This window comes from Buteo buteo, chromosome 7 (assembly GCF_964188355.1).
Source record: "Buteo buteo chromosome 7, bButBut1.hap1.1, whole genome shotgun sequence".
NCBI classification, from domain to species: Eukaryota; Metazoa; Chordata; class Aves; order Accipitriformes; family Accipitridae; genus Buteo; species Buteo buteo.
The window spans coordinates 30,833,616-30,856,110 of NC_134177.1; the positions used below are offsets into that span (position 1 = coordinate 30,833,616).

Here is a 22,495-nt window from a genome sequence, read left to right on the forward strand (position 1 = left end):
GCTTTTGTAGGACTGGATGTCCAAACACAAGAGACATGCACAAGCACATCAGGGCAAGGGGCTGTGACTGCAAAGCCCAATCCATAGCCAAGCACGCGTTAGTCATGTGGTAGAAGAAAGCTGTGCTTCCGTCACATGTTTTTTTAAACAGTCTTGAAGGACTGAACAAAATCACAATAACATAGTTAAGCATTAACTTGCTGCTACTTACCATGTAAACAGCAGCATGACTGCCTCCCTTTGTGGTCCGACTGCTGTGGAAAGTTCAGAGCAATTTCACTCAGTGAACACCCAGAGTTACATTAGGGATGTTGAGATGCATAGTGAATAGTGCACAACTACTAAAATGCTAGAAAGTTAAAAAAACTTATAGACTTCACTGTGCACCAGTTCACTTGGCGTAAGTGGCACATGGAGTATGAGAAATGAGCCCGGGCTAACAAACCCAGGAATAACAATTACAGTATTAGCTTACCTTGACTGACTGGGGATGAATCTGGGGAGGCAGGAGACGCATCTGCTGGTGGTCTCAGGAAGCCCCCTGAGACGGTGTATCTTGGGTAAGGTGGTATATTCCAGGGACTCGTGGACCTTTTCTGTCTTTCACCTGCTTCCTTTCAGGAAGACTGAGACGTGGCAAATGCGAGGGGCTGCTGTTCTTCCCCAGAGAAGCTGGAAAGCCTTCCCCAGCAATACGTTGGACTGACCGAGTTCTCACACTATGCCCTGGTTACGTCTCAGCGAAGTTAGTGAGAGAGCTAAGTGCACCTAGGAACACTTTTGTGTGCGGTTTTACTCTGAAGACTTGCGGGGTTTGAAAGCTAGAGGAACTTTCCCCTTCACTTCAGCTGGGCTTGGGCGAGAGCCCCAAAGAACACACAGTAACCCAACATTGTGAAATTATGAAATGTATTAGAGAACACTCATATTTTCTTAGTGTCAAAAGAGAGGCCATTATGTAATACTTGGTACCGTAGGTTAACAGGAATGTCTGCTTGGTTCTATGATTACAGGGTAAGTAGTACCAAGTTAATGCTTAACTATGCTCTTGCAATTTTGTTCAATCCCTCAAGACTGTTAAAAATAAACCCAAACAGTGGAAAAAGTCTGGAGTGGTTTTATTACATGACACAGAAGTACCACCCTGTGATCCAATTCACTGCTCTTCAAAATGAGGAAACGGGTGCTCTCCAAAAGAGGGAGCCCAACAGTCTGTAAGCAAAAGGAGAGATGCTGGGTTTCTCACCCTGCCTCGTATGCCATTGCCCTGGTAAAGTCACTGACCATTCCTGTCCTTGCGTGTTAGGAACTTGCAAGAAGCCAGCGCTTGACTATGCTAAAAATATGCTTGCCCGATGCTGGACTGGCAGAACAAAAGAACTGCAGGGATGGTATGTCCTTTGCAAACCCAAAGCTGGTCTCTTATTGGCACAAATGTCAGGCAAAAGTGTGCACAGCCAGTGCTCCACTGCCACTTTGCTGCTGGTCTTTGTGCCATGTCGTCGAGAAACAAGTAAAGCTTTTGCCGGTTCCCTGCGAGGCTGGCAGAGGAGGCGTGGGCCGTACTCTGCGGGCTCTGGCTGCGGGCAGAAGTGCGCGGTGGTTTCTGCAGCGCAGGGGGGGAGCTGAGCAGCGTCCCCTCAAGCAGCTTGCGCACCCTCTGCAAGGGCCTCCCGCCCCACCGCGGAAGGCACAAGTTCGTGAAACTCCGCTCTGTGTGCGCGAGATGGGCCTTTTCGATTTATTACGGACCGCTGCGCTAACCGCCGTGACAGTTTTCCTCCCCAGAGCAAAGCGGAGCCGTTGCGCAGGTCCCGCCTGGCGCTGCCGCGACTCACCCCCACGGGTGCTGAGGAGAGAGGTGTGGAGCGCGGCAGCCCCCCCCCCCTCGGGCCGAGCTGACCGCAGGTGATCTTGGAGCGGCCTCGGCTGGCCCAGCCACGCTTGGCCGCGGCCGCTGCGTGAGGTGCGCCCCGGGTCGCCGTCTGCCGGCGAGACGCGCTGGGGCGTAGCGGCCTCCCAGAGACGGCGGTCGCCCGTGCGGCCCCAGCCCAGCCCCGCCAGCGCGCGGGCGCCCTGGCGGTGGGCGGTGACGTTGAAGGCGCGCGCGGCGCCTGCGCAGCGGAGGAGCGGCGGCGATGAAGGTGGCGGTGGCGGGTTGCTGCCATGGCGCCTTGGACAAGATGTACGAGACGCTGGAGCTGCTGCAGCAGCGGCACAACGTGCGGCCCGACCTGCTGCTCTGCTGCGGCGACTTCCAGGCCGTGCGCAACGAGGCGGACCTGCGTTGCATGGCCGTGCCCGCCAAGTACCGCCACATGCAGACCTTCTACCGGTGAGCGCCGCCCGGCCCGGCCTTGTCCCACCGGGGCCCGGCCCAGCTCCTCTACAGCAGCTGCCGTGTCTCCGCAGGTACTACTCCGGCGAAAAGAAGGCCCCGGTCCTCACGGTGTTCATCGGCGGGAACCACGAGGCCTCCAACCACCTGCAGGAGCTGCCCTACGGCGGGTGGGTGGCGCCCAACATCTACTACCTGGGTAGGGTCCCCCGCCGGCTCCCGGCGGCCTCCCCTCGCCCCCCGGCCCCTCGCCCTGCCCCGGCGTGACGAGCCGCGCTCCCATCTCCCCTAGGTTACGCGGGCGTGGTGCGGTTCCGCGGCGTGAGGATCGGCGGCATCTCGGGCATCTTCAAATCTCACGACTACCGGAAAGGTATGGTGGGAGAGAGCGGGGCCGGCTGGGTGGGCAGTGCGGGGAGGGAGCACCGGGCCCCAGCCGTCGCGGCAGGGTCTGGCTGTGCCTCCTTTTCTCTGAACCCACCCTTAGGCTGGAAACCTCTCTTGGCTCAACAGGCGGATTTTTCTGGAGGTGGTCGATGAGTCGGTAGCTGCCTGGCGACCACAGCAGGAAGCAGTGTGCCTTTTGAACGTTGTTGTTGGAACAGTCTTGATTTTTCCATGGCGGTGTCCTTTTAGCGTGCAATGCAAGACTGTTTAGTTTTCCTTGTGTGAAACAGTCAATTTGTAAGGGTGATACTGTACAAATGTACTGTCCTGAGCTTACTGTCACTACATTTCGAGATCGGTTCCTCCTGGTTATATGTATGAGTTCTTCCTTGGAAGGGTCTCCATCAGCGGACAGAAATCTTGTCACAGATGATACCTCGTGTCAGCAAATAGAAGATAGTTTAGTCTTTCTGATCTCCTCAACACATAAAGTAGCGGTCTCTTTCTTGCGATTACTGTACAGTAATATTATCTTTAGTAACGTACTGCTTCAGAGAAGCTTTGCAGATGGCTTTCATGCTGCAAAGTACTGGACTAGTTTTCTAGCACACCTGATTCTGTCCAATACCTCTCAATGCTAATTAAATTTGTTGTTATCAAGCATATAGTTTGTATGCTTGAATATTGCCTGTGGGAGATAAGACTTTTTTGACAATAATGCTAACTACTAAAAAAGTAACTTTTCTGTTTGTTCTTAAGAGTACATAGGAGCTCTGCTAGGCATTCAGGTTTCTTGTCCCAAGGCAAAGTTGGAGACTATGTCCCTTTTGACAGGGTGCCTGTTTGCACTTCCAGAGTCTGTGGTGCCTGTGGGCAGTTACAGGCATGTTTAAGCTGCTGCCACATCTGTTAAGCTGTAGTTTCATGGTTGGTGGCAAAACTCTTGAAGTAACACAGAAAATCACAGCCTCAGTGGCCTGAGTTAGGAGTCAGATCTCATGCAGTGCTTTGTTGTCATTTAGTTTATGCCTCTTTCTGAGTTGTTATGTCCTAACTTAGGTTCTGATCACTGACTGTGGAGGCTTGCTCTGTGCTCTTGCTGTGTCGATGCCCAACTTTTGCTTGTTCCCATCTGCCTTATGTTTTTTGGCTGTGCCAGCATGTTTGCATCTGTAGCCATGATATCACTAGATGCATATGTTTCACGGCTGTGCAGCAAACAGCTCTCTATATATGTGATTGCACATGGCTATGCAGTGTAGCTGTGGAGGTAAGGGTTGTGGGGAAGTAATGAGGTGCAAAACCTCATTCAGGAATTGAGCACATAAATCGGTCTGCCAAAAGTTTCTTGTTTCAGACAGGTCCTGGGTTTTAAGCATTGGAGTCAAACTGTTGTGTTTTGTTTCCACAACTGAATTATTGTATTCTCTATATTTATGAAAATAGGACACAGAAAGGAAGAAATGCTCGTTGTTATAGACACAGTTTTAGAACATATTTGCCTTGCACATAAAAAGTTAGCAGCCTGTTGGTGTAAGTGTCGTGCAAAGGAAATAGAGTATCTCCTTTGATTATTGGCAGCCTTGTATTTGGCATTGCTCTAGGTGTCTATATGACCCCAAGAAGCTAGCTTGCAAACAGTGTTAGGAGGGAACTATTGATTCAGGCAACTACTCTTTTTTTCAATGTTTCAGGCCACTTTGAGTGTCCACCATACAACCAGCAAACAATTAGAAGTGCTTACCATGTGAGGAATATCGAAGTCTTCAAACTCAAGCAGGTTAGTGAAAAATCTATTTTTTTAAACAGTGGTAAATAGTTTTCATTAATTTAGAAGTAAGATGTTAAAGCTATTGGATAGCAAATTTTACCAACAACTGCCAGCTAATCTGGACAGGCCGCTTTATGCTGGGTGTTATTCCACTGTTGTTCCTGCTGAATATCTCCTCCAATGCTTTGTGTAGCAGTGCAAACTTGATCTGAATCAGGCACAGGCAGGATGGTTTTTTGGTGTTGTTTTTTATTTTAATTGGATAAAATTCACAGAATGAAAGGTACTCTAGCTATACCACTCTGTTCCAGCTTTATGTTAGCTTTAGGAAGATGGATGCTACCTTGTCTAATGTGCAGGCTGGTTGGTACAAAGTTATTTAATCAAAATTGAACCAGCTGAATAAGCTGATCCCAGATTCCTGTGGTTGAAGTATTTTTGACTGCAGGGTGAGAAATTCAAAAGACAGATTAGCTTTATTTTTGAGCTATTGCCTATTCCCTGTTTCGTCACAAGGGCTACTCCGTTTGGCTGAGGTTGTGGTGTGAATACATGTATTTATAAGCAGCTTGTGAATAATTATTCAGGTTGCAGTTGCACACTTAAGTGTTCAGTAGGCAATGCTGAACATAGGACAAAGCTTTGCTGTCATTGTAATGAATTTGATGCATTTCACTCTAAGTTTCTTATTAGTTGTACTTGGATGTCATCTAGAAGCGTGTTCTGATACAGCTGATGGAAATGTGCTGAATATTGAACCAAGACATGCTCAAGGCATCGATTAGACTTCTGAGGGGTGCTTCCTTTGAGGAGGAATATCGTGCTTAGCCATTATCCCTTTTAAACAAAGCTTTTAAAAATTTAATGAGGGAAAAGGCACCTTTGCTTGTAGGTAGAAAACTTGTTCCATAGCTGTAATTTTTAAGAGTCGTCTTCTGAGTGTCTCACACTTAATGTGATATCATCTCTTTTATAAGGCAGTGTATATAAAACACAGCTGACTGTCCCAAGAAAATGTAGTACAAACCATGGAGACTAGAGTCCCTTGACAGCTTCAAAGCCCACCTGAAAGATGGGTCTCAGTGGTATACTTATTTGCTTTGAAAGTGAGGCTATTGGTCACAGCTAACTCTGTATTGATCTGAGGTAGAACGTTACACATGTTCCATCTTGTGCTGTGTAATTTTGAAACTTCTGTATTGTATGTGTTTTGTTTATACTGTATGCATTTTGGCTTGACAGTTAAAACGACCAATTGATATATTTATGTCACATGACTGGCCAAGGAGCATATATCACTACGGAAACAAGAAACAGCTTCTTAAAATGAAATCCTTCTTCCGTCAAGAAGTGGAGAGCAACACATTAGGAAGCCCTGCTGCTTCAGAGCTTCTGCAACATCTGAAACCCACCTACTGGTTCTCAGCGCATCTTCACGTTAAATTTGCAGCTTTCATGCAACACCAGGTAAAGTGTGTGGGAGGTGGGAAATCAAGAATATATGTGTTCCAAGCACATTTTAGAATTCCAGTACAGGTAGTCATGTCCAGAAAAGGAATTTCTTAATGTTTTTGCTCAGTTATTAAAACTCAGCTTAAGCCACAAAACATTAAGTGGTGTTAAGACTACTAGCTTATATAAGTTAAAGAGATGTTATAAATCAGTGGTGTAACTACCTAATCCTCTTCAGGGGCAGCTTGAAATAGCTAACATTACTGCAACTGAAACTTCTTAATTTAAGTTTATAGGAAAGCACTCTCTTTCCAACTTTATTGGGGAAGGAGACAGCTTCAAAACAAGGTGATAGAGAAGTGACTGAAAAGAAGATAGTGGTTAACCAGGGATGGGAGGATGCCTGTAGTAAGGCTTGGCAGGTGGAGTTGTCTGGTGGCCTGGAGAGAGCCGAAAACCAGCCCCTGTAGGTTGAAACTTCTCTTGGTTTGAGTTATTCCTGAAAGTGGTGTGACATATTCCTATTTGCAAGTTACTTAGCTGTAAAAATGTAACTCTAGACCTAGACTCAACAAGTCTGTTTCCAGTTATGTTAAAATTTTTCTTTTTGCTTCAAGCCTAGGTGTGCTCAGCTGCCTTGGTTAAGGATAAGTGTGGCTCTTCCTTTATCTTGCTGTCCTTTGCATCCAGTTTCCTCTTAGACTTCCAGTGAAGTCTGTCTGTCTCTTTGTCCCTCCATCCCTTTCTTATAATCCCATGCTGATTTTCTATTTCAGAAAGTGTTTTTCTGTATAAATTATGCTTTTAAATCCCTCTCTAACTTGTTTAGAATGGTCAAATTTCATAGAAATGCTAATGACTGTGTTAACACCATTTGTTTCCTAGACAAACTCCAAAGAAGAGCTACCAAAAGCAACAAAGTTTTTGGCTCTGGATAAATGTCTACCACACAGAGACTTTCTGCAGGTGATGACCATGTGCAGTGGGTTTTCACTTTTTAAGTACTTCACTTGTCTGAACTGCTAAGTGCTATGCTTAGATATAAGCTGAAGAATAGTTCTGATAAATGGAGGAATTGGAAAGAAACTAGGAACGGTGTATGTGTGGAATGGTCTTTGTGTAATATTGTCTTGAAATAAGCAGACCTTGTGTCCTGTCATGCTGTTGCAGCATTTGCTTATTCCTACCATTTCCTTCCACCTTAGACCAAGTACTTGACTTAATCGGAGGAGCAGCTCTACTTTAACCTGAATTGAATCTCCTCTTGTGGTTTTTTGGTCAAGTGTTAAACCTAAGAAGAAAGCCCATCTTGAGGCTCTTCTTCTTTCATAATTTGGGTCAGCTAGTGCCTCTTCCTTCAGATCTGGATTCATGAATTCAGACAGGATTGAGTCCCAAGTTGAGTACTGTAATTTCCTTTCAGTAGTGTGAATTCCAGCAGGAGTTGGTGCGACTTCCTAGGAGAATGGCTTTGCTTCTTTTTGTTTGTTGCATATCTTGGCTAGGAAGGGCAGTGGACAAGTAGGAGGTCTAGATTGTGGGAATTTTCAGTATGAGTGCGAAACTGATTTGCCAAGAGCAAAACAGTGTTCATGTCTGTGGCCTCTGTATGCTGTCTGGGGTGCCATCTGTAGAATCTCAAATGGATGAATCTGAAATCCTTTGGTATGAGAGGGAGCTGCTGACAGCATGTTCTTCAAATGCAGCCAAGTGTTTTTGTAGTCTTACTTTAAAGTAGCTTTTATTTGTCAACTTAAAGGGAAGATGGTTCATTATCTGTCCTTTTAGATAAGTGGTGGGATCCATTTGCCATAGTAGCTACCTCTGAAGATGGGAGAGAGTATGAGGGTGGGCTTCTGCTATGCAAAGGTACGCTGGGGTGCTAGTCCAGACTTGAAATCCTGTAACAAAATTGATCAGGAGTAGTACTACCTCCAGCAGCATGGTGATCCATCTGTGTGTAGCTCTGGTTTAAAGTGTATCTTTTTTTTTTTTTTTTTTTTTTTCCCCCCTAAAAATACCTTAAGAGGTTGACTTACTTTATGGAATGTTTAAAAACAGAGCCTAACTAGTGCAGTTTAGCTAAACCGAATGGTTTGATTCAGGTTAACGTCACTGAATACAAAGTGATTTGGATTTCTATTCATTAGCTGTTGAAAGAGTTTAAAAATATTTCATGTTAATTTCATTGCTGTGCTAAGAATGCATGTTTATACAGCAGAATAACTGTTGCTATCAATTCTTGATGCATTTATACTTAGAAGGCAGCATGAACTTAAGAGTAGGCAAGTTCTGGTTTCTGAGTTGCATAACTGTCCAGTAGCTGGCAGCAGGGAGGAGGGTGTTCCGCTTTTTTATTACTGTAAGCTAGAATACAGAAATGCATTTTTTACCTTTGTTGATTGTCCTTTCTTACTCTCTTATTGCTGTAAACTTTTATGTAGGGCTAACTCGAGAGGACTTGTTTAAGACCACTAGCTCAGTATACTTGAAACTTAATTAAAACTCTGTACCATGCAAGTAACACTTCAAACTTTTAATCAGTTACTGGTGTCAAGAGAATAACTCACCTCATCTGTTTTCTGTTGTTTGTTTTTTTTTTTAAACAGATAATAGACATAGAGCATGATCCTAGTGCAGGTGACTCGCTGGAATATGATGCTGAGTGGATTGCAGTCCTCAAGGCCACCAACAGTCTCATTAATGTGACTCAGAGCTCATGGAATATGCCTGAAAAGAATGGCCTCCATGCAAAGTGAGTTTCCTGCAAAGTAGAGAGGAAAGTGTGATTTTGCTGGACTGGAAGTAATCTTGTCTTAGAGTTGTGTTTTTCTGTTCTGCAGCCTATAATGCCTGTAGGACTTGCTAAATGCTTTGGAAAACAAAGAGCTGGTGACAAGAGCTGTACTCTAGAGCATACAACTTCTTTACTGCTCTACACAGGCAGTTAATTTTGTTTTGCAGACTTAAATACCACCATTTGAGGGGCAAAAAATACATGGTGGCTGATAATCTTGCTAGTTACATTGTGAGACTGAAAATCAGGCTGGATTATGGGCATGGGTGGGTGCATGCTTATTGAATGGATTGACATAATACAGAAATCCTTGGTGGGGAGAGGGGAATCTCAATATTGACCAAAGGCAACATACTTTCCTGAAAAATCATTTGAGAAATTAGGTGTCTGTTGTAAGATGAATTTATTGACCATCTTTAAAAGTTTCTCTGTGCAGTGGGAACAGGAAATACCTTTTGACTAGCTGCACTTGTTTTAACTTTATACACTTATTTAGGTGGGATTACAGCGTGACAGAAGAAGCCATCAAAGAGGTGTTAGAAGAGCTGAATCATAACCTCAAAATTCCTTGTAACTTCACACTGACAGCTGCTTGTTATGATCCCAGCAAGCCCCAAAAACACATGGAACCAGTTCATAGCATCAATCCACAGACCACTGAGTTTTGTGCCCAGTTTGGCCTCACTGACATCAATGACAGGATCCAGCAAGCTAAAGAAGAGGGCTCAGTACGAGGCGAATATGAAGAGGAGGAGGAGGAAGAGGAGATGGACAGTACTGGGTCAGCAGAGGAACCCAGTGAGTATAATACAGATAATTCTGGACTTTCATCCATTAATCCAGATGAAATAATGCTGGATGAAGAAGGTGGCGATGAAGACTTGAGTACGTGTTCTGTAGATCCTTCCCCTGATCATCCTCCTGATTTTTCTGCAAGTTTTTCTGACATCCGGATCATGCCAGATTCCATGGCGGTATCGTCTGATGATGCTATGGATTCTACTAACGAGGAACTGGAGAAATCTGGTGTGAGTAAGCAGGTGGAGGAGAAGAGCTTAAGTGAGAGACCATTAAAGCGCATTGGTGGTAACGAAAATGGAAACAGTGGCATTAAAAAAATTAAGAGAAGGAATCAAGCTATCTATGCTGCAGAGGATGAAGATAAAACAGAATAATACTTCATATGATACATAATTAAGTTCTCTCTGTACCTTTTTATGGGAAGGTGGTGAGAACTGTGGTGGACTGGACTACTTGTGCTTTTAATGTTACTTGATCTTATTCATGTTACTTTCTTAAGCTGAGGAGGCTGTATGTACCTCTCACAGGGAAGAAGATTTATGTGGATTAAACATCTAAGTCAGAAGCAGACTTTTCCAACAAAGTACTTTGTCAAAGGATTTAAAGCTCATGTATAATCCCTTGATTTTGCTTTAGTTCTTGGTTATTAGTGTATACTATGTATCTTCAGCTCTACTGCTACACCAGTTGACCAAGCTTGTATAACAAGAACTCTATAACTCAAGTCAAAGTGAGAGGATGTCTGACTTGCAAGACCAAATGATTTGATTTTATTCCTTTTGTCTTGTTTTATATTGAACTTTTAACATAAAGTAGCAGATGCAATAACTCCATGAACTAAATCTGAATATAGAATTCCCATGATAACAAAACAGCAATAGAAGAGTGAAGATTTTTGTTTCTGATGATATTCATGCATCAGAAAAACTTCATGGTCATAAACAAAAAAATGCGTATTGTCCAGTATTGGCTTTTAATTACAGTTTTGATAGGGAACCGTGTCTCTTAATTTGAAGCATGACGGTTTTATGGGGACTATGGAAGAGTGCATCTCTGTTCTTAAAAACTCACTTGTGTGCTGTTTCTTAAAACTTGAGAACTGCGTCTTAAAATTAAAATGCAAGTGGTTAGGATGAACAGCTTCCTACATTTAGACATCATCATTGTCTCAGTTCTTACTAATTAAGGCTGTGTTGTATTTCCCTGTAAGGTGGTTGATGTTTATAAGTTGCTTGAGACAATAACGCGTACCATTATCGTTAGCCTAAGTTTTCATCTGTCACTTCTTTTCAGTAGTGTGTAAATTGCTGAATTCTTATAACTGGGTTTGGAATCTTTCGAAGTACCTTCATAAACTTCAGCTGAGGGAGAACAGGAGTTGCCAGAACATAGATCCCCTTGGAAGTTTTCTTTTTACTGTTCTAGTTTGCCCTGAATTATTAGCAAAAAAATTACACTCCTTTGGCCTAAGAGGCTGTGAGGATAACAAAACTTCCTGAAGTCATGAAAATGACAGTGTTTTCAAGAACTATGGCATATATCATTAGATTCATTAGTCTTAACAGTCAAGTTCTGCTGGCGTTCTGTGCTGAGTTTTTGGACTCCAGGCGGAGTGGGACTTTCTCCTGACTGCGCTGCCCGTGAAAGCAGAGGTAAGCTCCTGTGTGCTTTGACTCCTCTAAGGCACAGGCACTGTGGAGAAGAAAGCATCCTGACAGGAAGAAGGAACTGGACAGGGAGTCATGAGTGAAATGGATTGGTGAGTGTGAGTTATATAGAAGGGAAGCATCTTATGGTCAAGAATTCTGTCTTTACACTTCCACATTTTGGGATTCATCTTCATTCCTCTCCTGTCATCAGTTCACCATGAAAACTAAATGCATATAAGTATTCAAGAGTTAGAAAATGTCAAAATTAATGTTCTCCACAGTTCTGATTAATGTTTATACTGGTGGGTTGATGCCATTAATGTCCTCGTTTTTTTCCAGAGGACGCTATCTTGTTTACTAAATTATTAGTTGGGCCCTTTAATACTGCTCCTGTGTCTCTCTCTGCCTGCTCATCTGTCAGAACACCTACCAAAGAGAACTGTGGAATGATGTGATGAAAAATTGGAAGTCTTTGGTGTAACCCTCAGGTTATCTAAAGAAGCTGTGATGAACTGTCAGATAGATTACTGAAGATAGTTGAGTATCTTTAAGGGTCCTGGGTCTGCAATGCTAAAATCTTAAGCATGCCTCATGATCTGAAGACTATAATGGAAATAAAGTATTTTTAAGTATAAATTGTGTTACAAACTTGAAAAGTCTCCCAAGAAATCTGAGTGTGGTATTTAGCTGTCAAATCCTATGTGAACTGGAGTGGAAGGTATTTGTTACATGTGACAGACTTTTTAGACTGACTTCATATGTTTATAAAGCAAATTATTCTGTTGTGTGTCATCCCCCCTCCTCCCCGTTCTGCTTAAATGTATTTTGGCTTTCTAGAAAGCAGGAGACTTTGACAAGATAGAATACTGATTTTTTTTTTTGAATCTCTAAAGATTTCTTTGTTTTAATGAAGTATTTCAGCATCATTGGACAGAGTGCAGCTGGTAAATACACTTAACATAAAATTTTGAGTATGAATCATATCTGATCTATAAGAGTTACTGTGTCCTTTCTTGTAGTTGTTCATACCCACTTTTCAGTTTGAAGTATCCAGCTCTACTGTGCTCTCATCCATTATGGATTTACCCTGTCAGCAGGATCCTCTGCTGCATGTAGAATTCAGTTGAAGCTCTGAACTTGAAGCTTCCCCAGAAAAGGAAGACCAAATACTCCAAAAAGTATGTAAAACGCTAGGGAAAGCTGACAAAGTTTAATCAACTCTTAAGACCCAGAGTCTTCAGCCCTCTCTAAAAGGAAGCTTTAAAGTCTTTCTGAAAACTTTTGACTTAAATTTTGTTGAGAAACATCTGGAAAATGTTTCTCTGTCAGACCCTTGTATCACAGATTTTTCAGGATATGAGACTTGCACTTAGTCTAAAACTGTTTTTGCTGTTGTAAAGTGCTTGAGAGAAGTGTTCACCTGCTTCATTCCAGGCCAGCACACAGGTACTTTGTTCAAAGCATGTTATTAACCTACTTAGTGAAAAACAAACTAAAAAGGGGTATAGGTTGGTTGGTTTTTTTCCCATGAGAAGTGGAGGGGTTTTTTTTTAGAGCTATTAAAGTCAACTTGTGGCAGCATCCCAAAGTATGTTTATTATGCTCCCATTATTCTCTGCAATCTCTAGCAGCCGGCAAACCTGCACTTACCTCACAAGTTGATAGTGTAAACTCTGACGTGATGTTTTTAATATCCTGCCTCCCATTTAATTCTGTCTTCAGGAGCAATGAGTTCATAGAATTAGTATCCCCATGCCTCAAGATGAGAAATACACAGGGGCTAATACCAAAATACCCCATCTTATAGAAGTCTACAGCAAAACTGAGTGAAGTGCTGGGATTTTGGGGGTGTTTTCTGCAAAAACCAAATTCAAACAAAAACGATGAAATAAGGAACCCAAAAGATGTATTTTATGTGTAGCAAGGCAGAGGATGGGAAGTGGCATGCCATGCCTGTGTCCCAGATGAAGACACTGCCTGAGTAACTGGTTCTTAACAATGCTCTAGGTCTGTATGTACCTAGTGTGGATGAATTACCAACCCATGCCCCACTCACACCATCTTCATTATGTTCCAGGAACTCCACAGCGACAGGGGCAAGATGCAGGACAAGGCTGTGTCAGAAGGACCTGTAAATCTCTGTGATTTCTGCTTATGCAGTCAGAACATAAGGTAGCTGAAGCTAAACCTTGTTGCTTGTAATAAAAAAAGGTCAGGCTGTCGCTGGACAGCTGAGGGGCTGTCCTGAAAACCATGCTAGTGTCCCTGTCCCACAGGGTGTGGAATGGGGGCTAGGAAAACAGCAGGGGTGTGTGTGCCTGTTAGGGTGCTGTGTGAGAAGCCTGTGGTAAGGTCAGCCTCCCCTTGCCTCAGTGTCAGGGGTTCAGTGAGGTAAAGTCAGTCACGCAGCCCTGCTTTCGCCATCTTCCCCGAGGGCGGGTGGGGTAAGCTCTGCAGTGGGGCCGAGAGGAGAACGGAGCTGGGAGAGCTGAAGGAAAAAACAAGGGCTGAGTCAGTCCCCTGAGCTGCCTGCGCCTCCGCAGACAGCTTCATCCCTCTCAGCTCCCCCAGGCCCGCGGGCACGGCAGAGGCAGCGTTTCCCGCCGCAAAGGAGAACGCTGGGCACAGGCTCCCGCGCGCCACCAGCAACTGGCGGCGGCGGCCGCGCCCTGCCCTGCCCCGCGCCTGCGCCCAGCGCCCTGGCTGCACGCCGCTCCCGGCCGGGGTGGGCGGTGGCGGCAGGCGCATGCGCGCGGGAGGAGCGCACGCGCCTTGGCGGCGGGCTGGCGGAAGGTAGTGGGGTTTCGCCGTCGGCCGATTCGCTGGGCGCGAGGCCGCGGCGCCCCGCCCACGCCTGCCCCCTCCCTCCCCCGCCCCTCCGACCCCCCCCCCCCCCTTCCCGCCCGGCGGCGCTGCGCTACGCTCCGCGATGAGGCCGTGCCCGCCGGCGGCGGTAGCGGCGCGCGCGCGAGCGTGAGGGCGCCGCCGCCGGAGCTGCTGCGTCCGCCAAGATGGCGTGCGTGCTGGAGGCGCCGCTCCGCATGAGCGTCCTCTCGGTGAGTGCCGCGGCCCCTGCGCCGCCGCCCGTTAGCGCCGCCGCCGGGGGGGGCGCCCGCCTGCCGCTGGGCTGGGCCTGACCTTGGCCTTCGCGAGGGCCGGGCCGCGGGCTGTTGCGGGGCTCCCCCCCCTACCCCCCTCCCGCCCACCCCTTGGGCACCTGCCGGGCCCCTTTGTGTGGTGGCGGGGGGCCCGGCGGGCCGGCCCCGGGCCTGGCGGGCCATGGTGGGCCGCAGGGCTGAGATGGGCGTCGGTAGGGCGCTCGTTCCCTTGTGCCCTCCCCCTCCCCCACCCCCACCGCAACAACTTCTTCCCAGAGGGGCTTTTCTCTTCAAAACGGTATTCCCCCCTTTTCTGAGGTGTCTGTTCCCATGTTTGTTAGAGGTACTAGCTCTTCTGAATGTATTTTTACCTGATGACATGACTTGGACTCTTCGGCTGCCCTCCTGTAAACGTTTTTGGTCTCTCTGAAACTCCTGCTCAGCAAAAAGAGGCTTTGCTGACATTATTTTGAGGTGTAATAACCAAGCTGCTGCAGAGGAGAGTAGGGTCTCTCTCAGAAGTGTACCGGGCTGGTCATGGCTGGCGAAGCATGCTCTCCCAGCTTTTGCTAGCCAGTGGGGGGTGTTTTGGTGGCAAAACGCTGATCTTCTCGTAATAACTCTTGGGGATCTCAAGACAGGGCATCGTTGGCTTTTGCTGCAGGGAGGAGGCTGATGATGTGTTGCATCTGTGGGCAGGGCACTGATGTTGTGGAAGGGGGTCTGACAACTACCACTAGTTTTCCTTTCCATGGGGAAAGCTGAGATTAAGTAGAACAGCCGGTGCTGGTTGCCCAGTCCTGCTGCTCATCAGAGTCGTGCACTGGGAGTAATGGTGCAAAAGGTGTACCGTGGATACTGCTTAAAAGCGCCAAGGTTTTGTGCTTTTTTTTTTTTTTTTCCTTAGAATTTCTTACTAGGCAAGAGAACCGTGAAACTGATGATAAATTATTTATTTTTGGGAACTACCTGAAAAACTTGTTTGCCTGGGTATGAATGCCCTTCTTCTACATATTGCAAAGCTAGTAGTTGATAGAGTGAAAGCCAGGGTGTTTTAGAAACAGAAAGCAGTGGGTTCTCTCAAGTCCAGAAGACTTTTGTGTATAAATACATAAATCAGGTAGATCAAAGTCTCCTGGTGTTCTCAAAAATACTGTCTTTCATTACATGGTGGAAGTTCATCTGTAGCATTTATTTGGCCTAATTTAATAGTATTCCTGGAGACAAAGCAGTCTTGCTGCCTCTAGACGATTCTTCTCTCAGAGTTATGTGAGACCACAGGCAAGAAGCTGCTGGTGCTTCTGACATCTGGGTGGGGAAGCAGGAGCAGACTCAGCCTAAGAGTAGATACTTGCAAAAGCAAGGAAGAGTTTTTAATTCCCCCCTAGCTTCTTTCAAGGAAAACTTGTAAGGAAAAAAATGGGAAAAGCCTAATAAAAAGTTGAGCTGGCAAAAAGAAAAAAAAAAAGTGAGATAATGGAAACGCACCCTGGCACATGTTCATGAGAACCTGGAGGGAAAATTCCCTTCCCCTTTCCCACCCTTGTTTTTTGGAACGCTTACCATCTCCAACTTTGGATCTTCTCAAAGGGAACAACAAATCATTGGTGCATAAATGTTAGCTTACAAGCATGGTCCTGTTGCTGAGAAGAGGGTTCACTTTGTCTTATAAAGTAGCTATGGCATGACATGGAGAGCACTGTGCTGCTGTCCCTGTTGAAGTTGTGTGGGACAGTATATAGAAGGACAATCTCTGAAATGTGTAGATATGTTATGATAAAGTAAGTTACAGAAAAATGTCTTGATATGAGCTTCCTTAATTTCAAGAGCTTGTTTGAGGGTATGCTTCTTGAGCAACGTTAACTTGTAAATGTTTTCTTTCAGGAATTCATGCTTTTTCTATATAGTAATTAAACATAATAAAATTGAAACTTAAGACAGTGCTGATAAGTGAAATAGGCCCCTTTTACATGCCCTGTTCATAAACAGCACTCTGTTAATTTGCTTCGACTCTTAACATGTTATTTACTTCAAGTATATCACCTTCTTTAAATTGAACTTGATCACAGGGTTAATTCTTTGTGTAGATGTTGCCTAGCAGTAACTGCACATTTAAATATGATTCTGTGGTTTTGCTGCTATCTTGCCTGATAGGTTTTGTAGACTTGCTGGTACGTTAGCCATTCCTGTTTGTCTGCCATTATATGAATTGATATCAACTATTAATTTTTTATTTTATTTTTTTTTTTCTCTGCAGGAGGTAACGGCTAGTAGCCGCCACTATGTTGATAGATTGTTTGACCTCGATCCTCAGAAAGTCCTGCAAGGTGTCATGTAAGTCATCTGAAACACACTTGGGCTGTTGGTTGTGCATAGACTAGGTTTACTCGAGTTCCACTAGAGTTGTATATCAAGGGCAAGAAGCTCTTCCTGTCTTTTTTTTTTGAGAAATCTTGTTGGAAAACTTTAATGCAAACATGATAGTATTGTTTTACCAGACTATCACTCTGTAGTGCATATGGTTCATAACGCAGCCTCCCAGTTGCCCGAAATGAGGTTAAACATTCTGAGAGCATTCAGAACTTTTTTTTTTGATACATTTCTTCCTTATGGCCACCTTTTGCTTCTCTTCCAGGTCTGTTGAGACTCTTTTCTCTTATTCCACTGCCAAGTCAGTGTACCTGCCTCTTCTTCTTTCCCCTACTGCCGTGTCTGAGTGTTGGCTTTTTTTTTTTATGCATGGCTTCTATCTCACCAATGGGAACTGCAAGCTGAAAGAAAATGCTTCCATAGAAGTTAATTTGGATGCAAATTTTATTTCAGTACTTCTGTTACATGCCAGTGATGAGGGGTAGTGACTGAAAGAGCGAGTAGAATACTTGCCCTGCTGAATAGGTAGTAAAACTGGTGCAAAGATCTGGTTGCTTTCTTGCTGTCCTTGGGCTATAAGCTTTCTATTATAACCACACAGCAACGTGGCAAACAAGTCCTTGCCCAGGACTGACTTTTGGTAGCGAAACCAGACCTTTTCAGGCTTACCAGTAACTTGCTGGCTATGGCTGTCTAGCAAAACACCAGAAGACATCGAAGGACCAAGTGGATCAAAAAGCCAAGAATGTTGGTTTTGTTGCTTAGGACAGTCTGAGGTGTTTTCCAGTCACAGATGAAAAAAATTATTCCAGAAGGTGTCCCAGGGGCAACATATCAGAATTAGTGTCCCTTTGAAATACACGAAAAACACAACATACATAAAACTCTCCTGGAAACTTTATTGGTTGAAATTCCCCCTTACCTGTATAAAAACTTCTGGTATACCACCGTAACTGTATAGAGGTTCTTAACCCTTCCCTGTAGGAGAGTCTGGTTCTGCTTCCATCCCTTGGCCGCCTTAGTCCCCTACTTAGAAGGACTGCTGTGATGGTCCCAAGGGCAAGGATGTGTCTCATCCTATGTCCAAGTGGGTTGTCTGAGCCCCTCTTTTCTCCTTGGCAGATGCTCTGAGCCCTGGGTGGCGTTCCCTCCCTGCTCTCCTTTCTTTTCAAAGGACTGCAACCCACAACCCTTGGTAATATCTTCCCTATCTTTTGAGGTGTTATATCTTTTGAAGTATAACTGATTTCCCAGAAACCAACGTTTTAGGCAGTATCTTTGTCTCAGCTAACATCTGAAATTCTTTATCTTGTTAATTTATATCAGTGGATTCTATGCTGAGATGCTTTTCTTGCATTTAAAGACAAGGAGATACCAATTTATTTCACAACAGCTTTCAAAGGGCATATTTGGATGGTAAACCATATTTGTGATGCTCTCGTTAAAATCCTAATTCCGAGAGTATATCTTTCCTGACATTGAGCAAATCCTATGTGGTAGTTTTGTTATTTTCCAAATATTGGTGGATGGGTATGAAACAGTCCAATTTAAAGTGTATATATAAAAAATAGAATTTAGAATAGTGTACATCTAAAAAAATTCTGTCAGTCCAAGATTCTCTTTGGGCAGAAAAATACTGCTTTGCCCTTCTTCCTTTGAATTCAGGGTATCTGAAGAGGTAATGAAGTTGGAATGAACTGATATTTGGGGTGGAGTAGAAGAGGATGATTAAAGTTCTACCAGAAGTGTCTGTCAGAAGCTTTACCAGATATTCTCCTGCTTTGCTGAAAATCTTTGGTTCCTGATATGTGCTGGTTGTTTTTCCTGCATCCTGGCTGAAAATACTGGTGACCTAGATTTTTATTTTGATTGAGGGAACTGTATGAATATCTGATCAAGAATCAGAAAATAGGCTGTCTTAAGAGGCTTTGTTTCTGCAGATTGTCTTCAGTTACAATAGTCCTGTTCTTCATATGCTATTAAAGATGCTTGAATGAATAACCTGGGTTTGGGGCTTTTTTTAATTGCATTCTTGTAATTTTAATGAAAACCAACTTCTGAATGAGGTTTGATAAAGGTAAAATATAGCTAAATGCTTCTTGAACTTGAAAATCATGCCAATCCAGTTGTCATCTTGTAACTTGAGAAAGCTTTTAATTACACATTCTGAAAGTATTTAAATGATCAAATCTCTTGTTTTTCTTTCTTTGCCATGAATTGTCAAAGAGGTGGTGTTCAGAACCTTCTTTTGTCCAGACAGTGAAGTCTTACCTGGCTAGGAGCTTTTTCCTTTTCCTCCTCATGGGAAAACTGAGAAACCATTTTCCTTTTGTCTGGTATTGCTGTATGTGGTTCTGTTACCTTATTTCAAAATGTCAAGTTTCCTGGAGAACTTTTGTTCACATAATTTCTGTCATGTTCATCTGGGTGTTGATAGTAGGTAGGAAGGGGAAGATTGTGCGTACCTGCCAGTAAATAATGAATTTCAGTTCAGCATTTGAAATGTTGAGATTCTTGCAAGGATTACTACTACCTTTTACTGTACCTGATAGTGAACTATTTAAAGTTTGCAAGGCCCACATCTTCATACCCACATCTGTATAGCAGTGTATGTATTTACCTTTCTATTTACTGTCTTTATAAATGAGCAAGCTTAATATAGTAGTTTCCTTCTGTAAACATAATCTCTACATTGTGGCCACGCTTATGCTTGGGAGGTCTTAAAGGTTTGCTTTGTGTCTACGTAAGTGCTTTTTCTAAACCATTGGTCTACATACTGTTCTACAGTTCAAATTGTCTCAAATATGCTTTGTATTCTGCAAGGCCAGCATTAATGTCAGGTATGCAGCTATTGAATACATTCAGTGTTGACAATGCATAGACTACCTCAAACATATTGTAAGGGATTAAATATTGTGTTCTCAGAAATTTTCTTAAATGTTTTGCTGTTATGGGCAGAGGAGAACAACACAGATAGCTCTGTAAATTTCTGCATTGTTATAAGAGCTTCATTTGTCCCAAGATGGTTGCTGCAACATCATCCTGTGCTTTGCAGTGTGGTAGTGTTTATTTCTTTTTAAAAACAACTCTGGGTGGTGATCCTTAGACTATCATTTGCTTTTCACACGCTCTTAAGCTCAGGACCACATTATTCAGATGCAAGACTGATACCTATTTTTGTCCTTTATTTGCTGGTCAGGGTCTTCTTTGAGAGACGTTTTGTCATGCTTACATTTAGCCTGATGTCTTCAAACGGGCAATCTGTCATTTTACGGAGAGCTATGTAATTCCATCTCAAGGGCTGGTTTTGAAAGGAGCATTCTTTCTGACAAATCTGGCTTAAGGTCCCAACTGTTTCTCATCAGGCTGTTCTTCAGCAGAGGGTGTCGTCTTTTAAGGCTTGTAAATAATCGTCTTTCTGGTGCACTGAGAATTCCTAGGCTACTGCTGTTTCTGTCCTTTATGGATGTGCTTATCCAGCCAGCTGGAGTTACTAGACAAGCATTTTCCAAACTGGTGTGAGCATTGTATATCTCAGGAAAATGAAAGAAACATCCTATAGAAATGGCACTTGGTACTGAAGAACTAATTTCAAAGTGTGTATCTACAGTATCTTCCTTTTTCCCAGGGAGCATGTCTAGTGCTATGGTGGCAATACTGGTATAGATCTATGCAGTATATATAATTTGAGTTATATATGCTTTCTACGCAGTATGATTTTGAGTGTTTGAGAATTGATGTTGTCGATAAGGGAAGTATAATAGCTGGCATACCGGTTAGAACTTGCAGACCACTTTGAATCGGACAGTTAGGTTTTTAGGGTCCCTGCCGACTTAGACTGATAGTGCTGCAGTGGTTAGTGGTTATACTCAGTGTTTTAAATGCTCTGAAACTGCCATTTTAATGCAACCAAGATGTAACTGGGCTTACCTTTACGGTACGTTCTTCGATGCAAAGTTAGGTATGTGTTAAAAGCTCCTCTAAGGGACAATGGATCTGTACTTACGTTTCACTGAAGATGTTTTGTACTGCTTGCTGGTTTCTGCCTTCTTCAAACAGAACATGCCAGAAGGTAGTCACAAACCAGAAGAAAACCCCCTTATATTTAAGTAGTAATGCTGCTTTCATGGAACCTATCTGGTATCTCTTTTGTGGTCAGTTGCTTTGAAATTAATTGGCAACACCTCAAACTGTGTGTGTTTTATATCCAACTGCTTTCATTTGTATTTTCTTGGATTTGAAAAAAATGTTCCAGGCACGTGTTTAGATGTGTGTGTAATAGTGTCTTGTATTTCTCAGCTATGGCAATTGGAATGAGAGCATCAGTGCAGTGTTCCATACATGCCTGCAGGGAAAGCTGTGTGAAATATAAGAGGCAGCTTCATGGAGTGGGAAGAGAAGAAATTCCCATCCCAGTTCTAATGGAGCAACAGGTAGCACCTTCAGACAATTATGAAGAGGCTACTTCTGCCTCTTGTTCTTCATGTCCTGTTAAGCAAACCTTCTTTAAGATTAAATGAGGAACAGCACTTGTTTTCACATTGTGCATCCTGAACATATGCAATCACATTTTCAGGCTCTCAATGGGCACTTCCAAACCTAAATTTTCTGCAGGAGCCATGTTTTGTTCTTTGTGTATTCCCTTGCTTCAGTTTTCATCAGAATGCCCCTGTAGAAACAGAGCAGTCCTTAGAGGATTGTTCATGTTATACTTTGCCTCTGTACATTTTTGATTGATTCTGTTATCTCCTAGGCAGTACTCTGTAGTAAATACATATTCTTTCAGATGCAGTAGGGAAATTTGAGGTCTAGTTGGCTAAGAACAAGTGATGTAATTTTTTGAAGCGTTGTTTTTGTGCAGTGTCATTCATGTGTTGAGGGAAGAGGCTCCTGAGACTCTTCTGTTGATACTTTGTGAACTGCAGGATAGGCTCTTTGTGGCTTGAAAATGGAAAGCTTGTTCTTTAGGTTGCAGAATCTGACAGAAATTTGAGCTGATTTAGGTGATGCTGAGAGGGTGCTGGGACCACTACTCCATTTGTTGATTTCTCCCTTTCAAGAGGTCAGCTGAGGTATCTAATATCTAGACAAGCTTTTCAGAGTGATAGAAGGTGAAATTGAAAGGCCTCAAACATCATTTGAGAATTAAGTAGTGCTCTGTGAAGAGTGGGGTTTTTTTAACATAATTGGTTTTGTAGAGTCAGGTGGAAGAATAGTGTAGATACAGAGGGAAGAGAGGAAGATGCAATAGGAAGAAAGAGTGTTCCTGTCATAGAATAAGATACTCTTTCACTTTTGTGCTTTCTTTATAATGCAGCAAAAGGTAAAAATGCATAGTACTATTTTTCTCAAGTAAATTGTTATGTATTGTAACTCCTGGTCTAACATTTAGAGGTGGGCTAAACTTTAGGAAATTAGGTATACCTACTACATTTGGCTAGCAGTCTTCAACCTAATAGGGTTGTTTAATATTTCAAGCCTTGCAGTTGCCATTCTGAGCCTGTGAGAGAGGATTGATGATTAATGAATCTGTTTCAGTACTGCTTTTCAGAAGGGCATGAAGCCACTTTCCTCCAAAATTCCTCTCTTGATGCCAACCTCAGAGTAGTGATACTGTTGCTGTGATGATTTCAGACCGTAAGTAGGATGAGAGGAGAAACAACTTCTATCAGACTAGCTGATGTAGCTGGAGAAAATCGAGTGAGTATTGGTCACAAAAGTCTTGAGGTCTGAGTTAGAAGTGGCAAACTTCAAGCTGAGCACAGTTGAATACTCTGAGGTAATTCAGAGTTTAACTTAACTTTATTAATCTGTTAGACAAATGCAGAGGAG

General features: G+C 43.6%; 2 protein-coding genes across 8 annotated transcripts in view; both read left to right on the forward strand.

Annotated features, from left to right (window-relative positions):
* Window positions 1-2,092: 2,092 nt before the first annotated feature.
* On the forward strand, window positions 2,093-11,831 carry DBR1 (debranching RNA lariats 1). Of its 4 annotated transcripts, none has more exons than XM_075032166.1 (8): window positions 2,093-2,335; window positions 2,413-2,508; window positions 2,631-2,711; window positions 4,420-4,505; window positions 5,739-5,963; window positions 6,834-6,914; window positions 8,558-8,703; window positions 9,242-11,831. In XM_075032166.1, exons 1-8 carry the CDS (start codon window positions 2,167-2,169, stop codon window positions 9,918-9,920), a joined length of 1,563 nt encoding a protein of 520 aa, XP_074888267.1. In that variant the 5' UTR covers window positions 2,093-2,166; the 3' UTR covers window positions 9,921-11,831. The 4 variants fall into 4 exon arrangements, with proteins under 4 accessions (XP_074888267.1, XP_074888266.1, XP_074888268.1 ...); XM_075032165.1 differs by having other exon boundaries at window positions 2,094-2,335; window positions 2,413-2,537; XM_075032167.1 differs by having other exon boundaries at window positions 2,124-2,185; window positions 2,413-2,537.
* Window positions 11,832-14,100: 2,269 nt separating this feature from the next.
* The window catches only part of ARMC8 (armadillo repeat containing 8), an 81,642-nt gene continuing 73,247 nt past the window's right edge, over window positions 14,101-22,495 (forward strand). For all 4 annotated transcript variants that reach the window (XM_075032173.1, XM_075032176.1, XM_075032175.1 and 1 more), the window contains exons 1-2: window positions 14,101-14,251; window positions 16,551-16,627. In XM_075032173.1, the coding sequence (XP_074888274.1) occupies window positions 14,207-14,251; window positions 16,551-16,627 (122 nt within the window). In that variant the 5' untranslated portion in view covers window positions 14,101-14,206. The remainder of the gene's footprint in view (window positions 14,252-16,550; window positions 16,628-22,495) is intronic.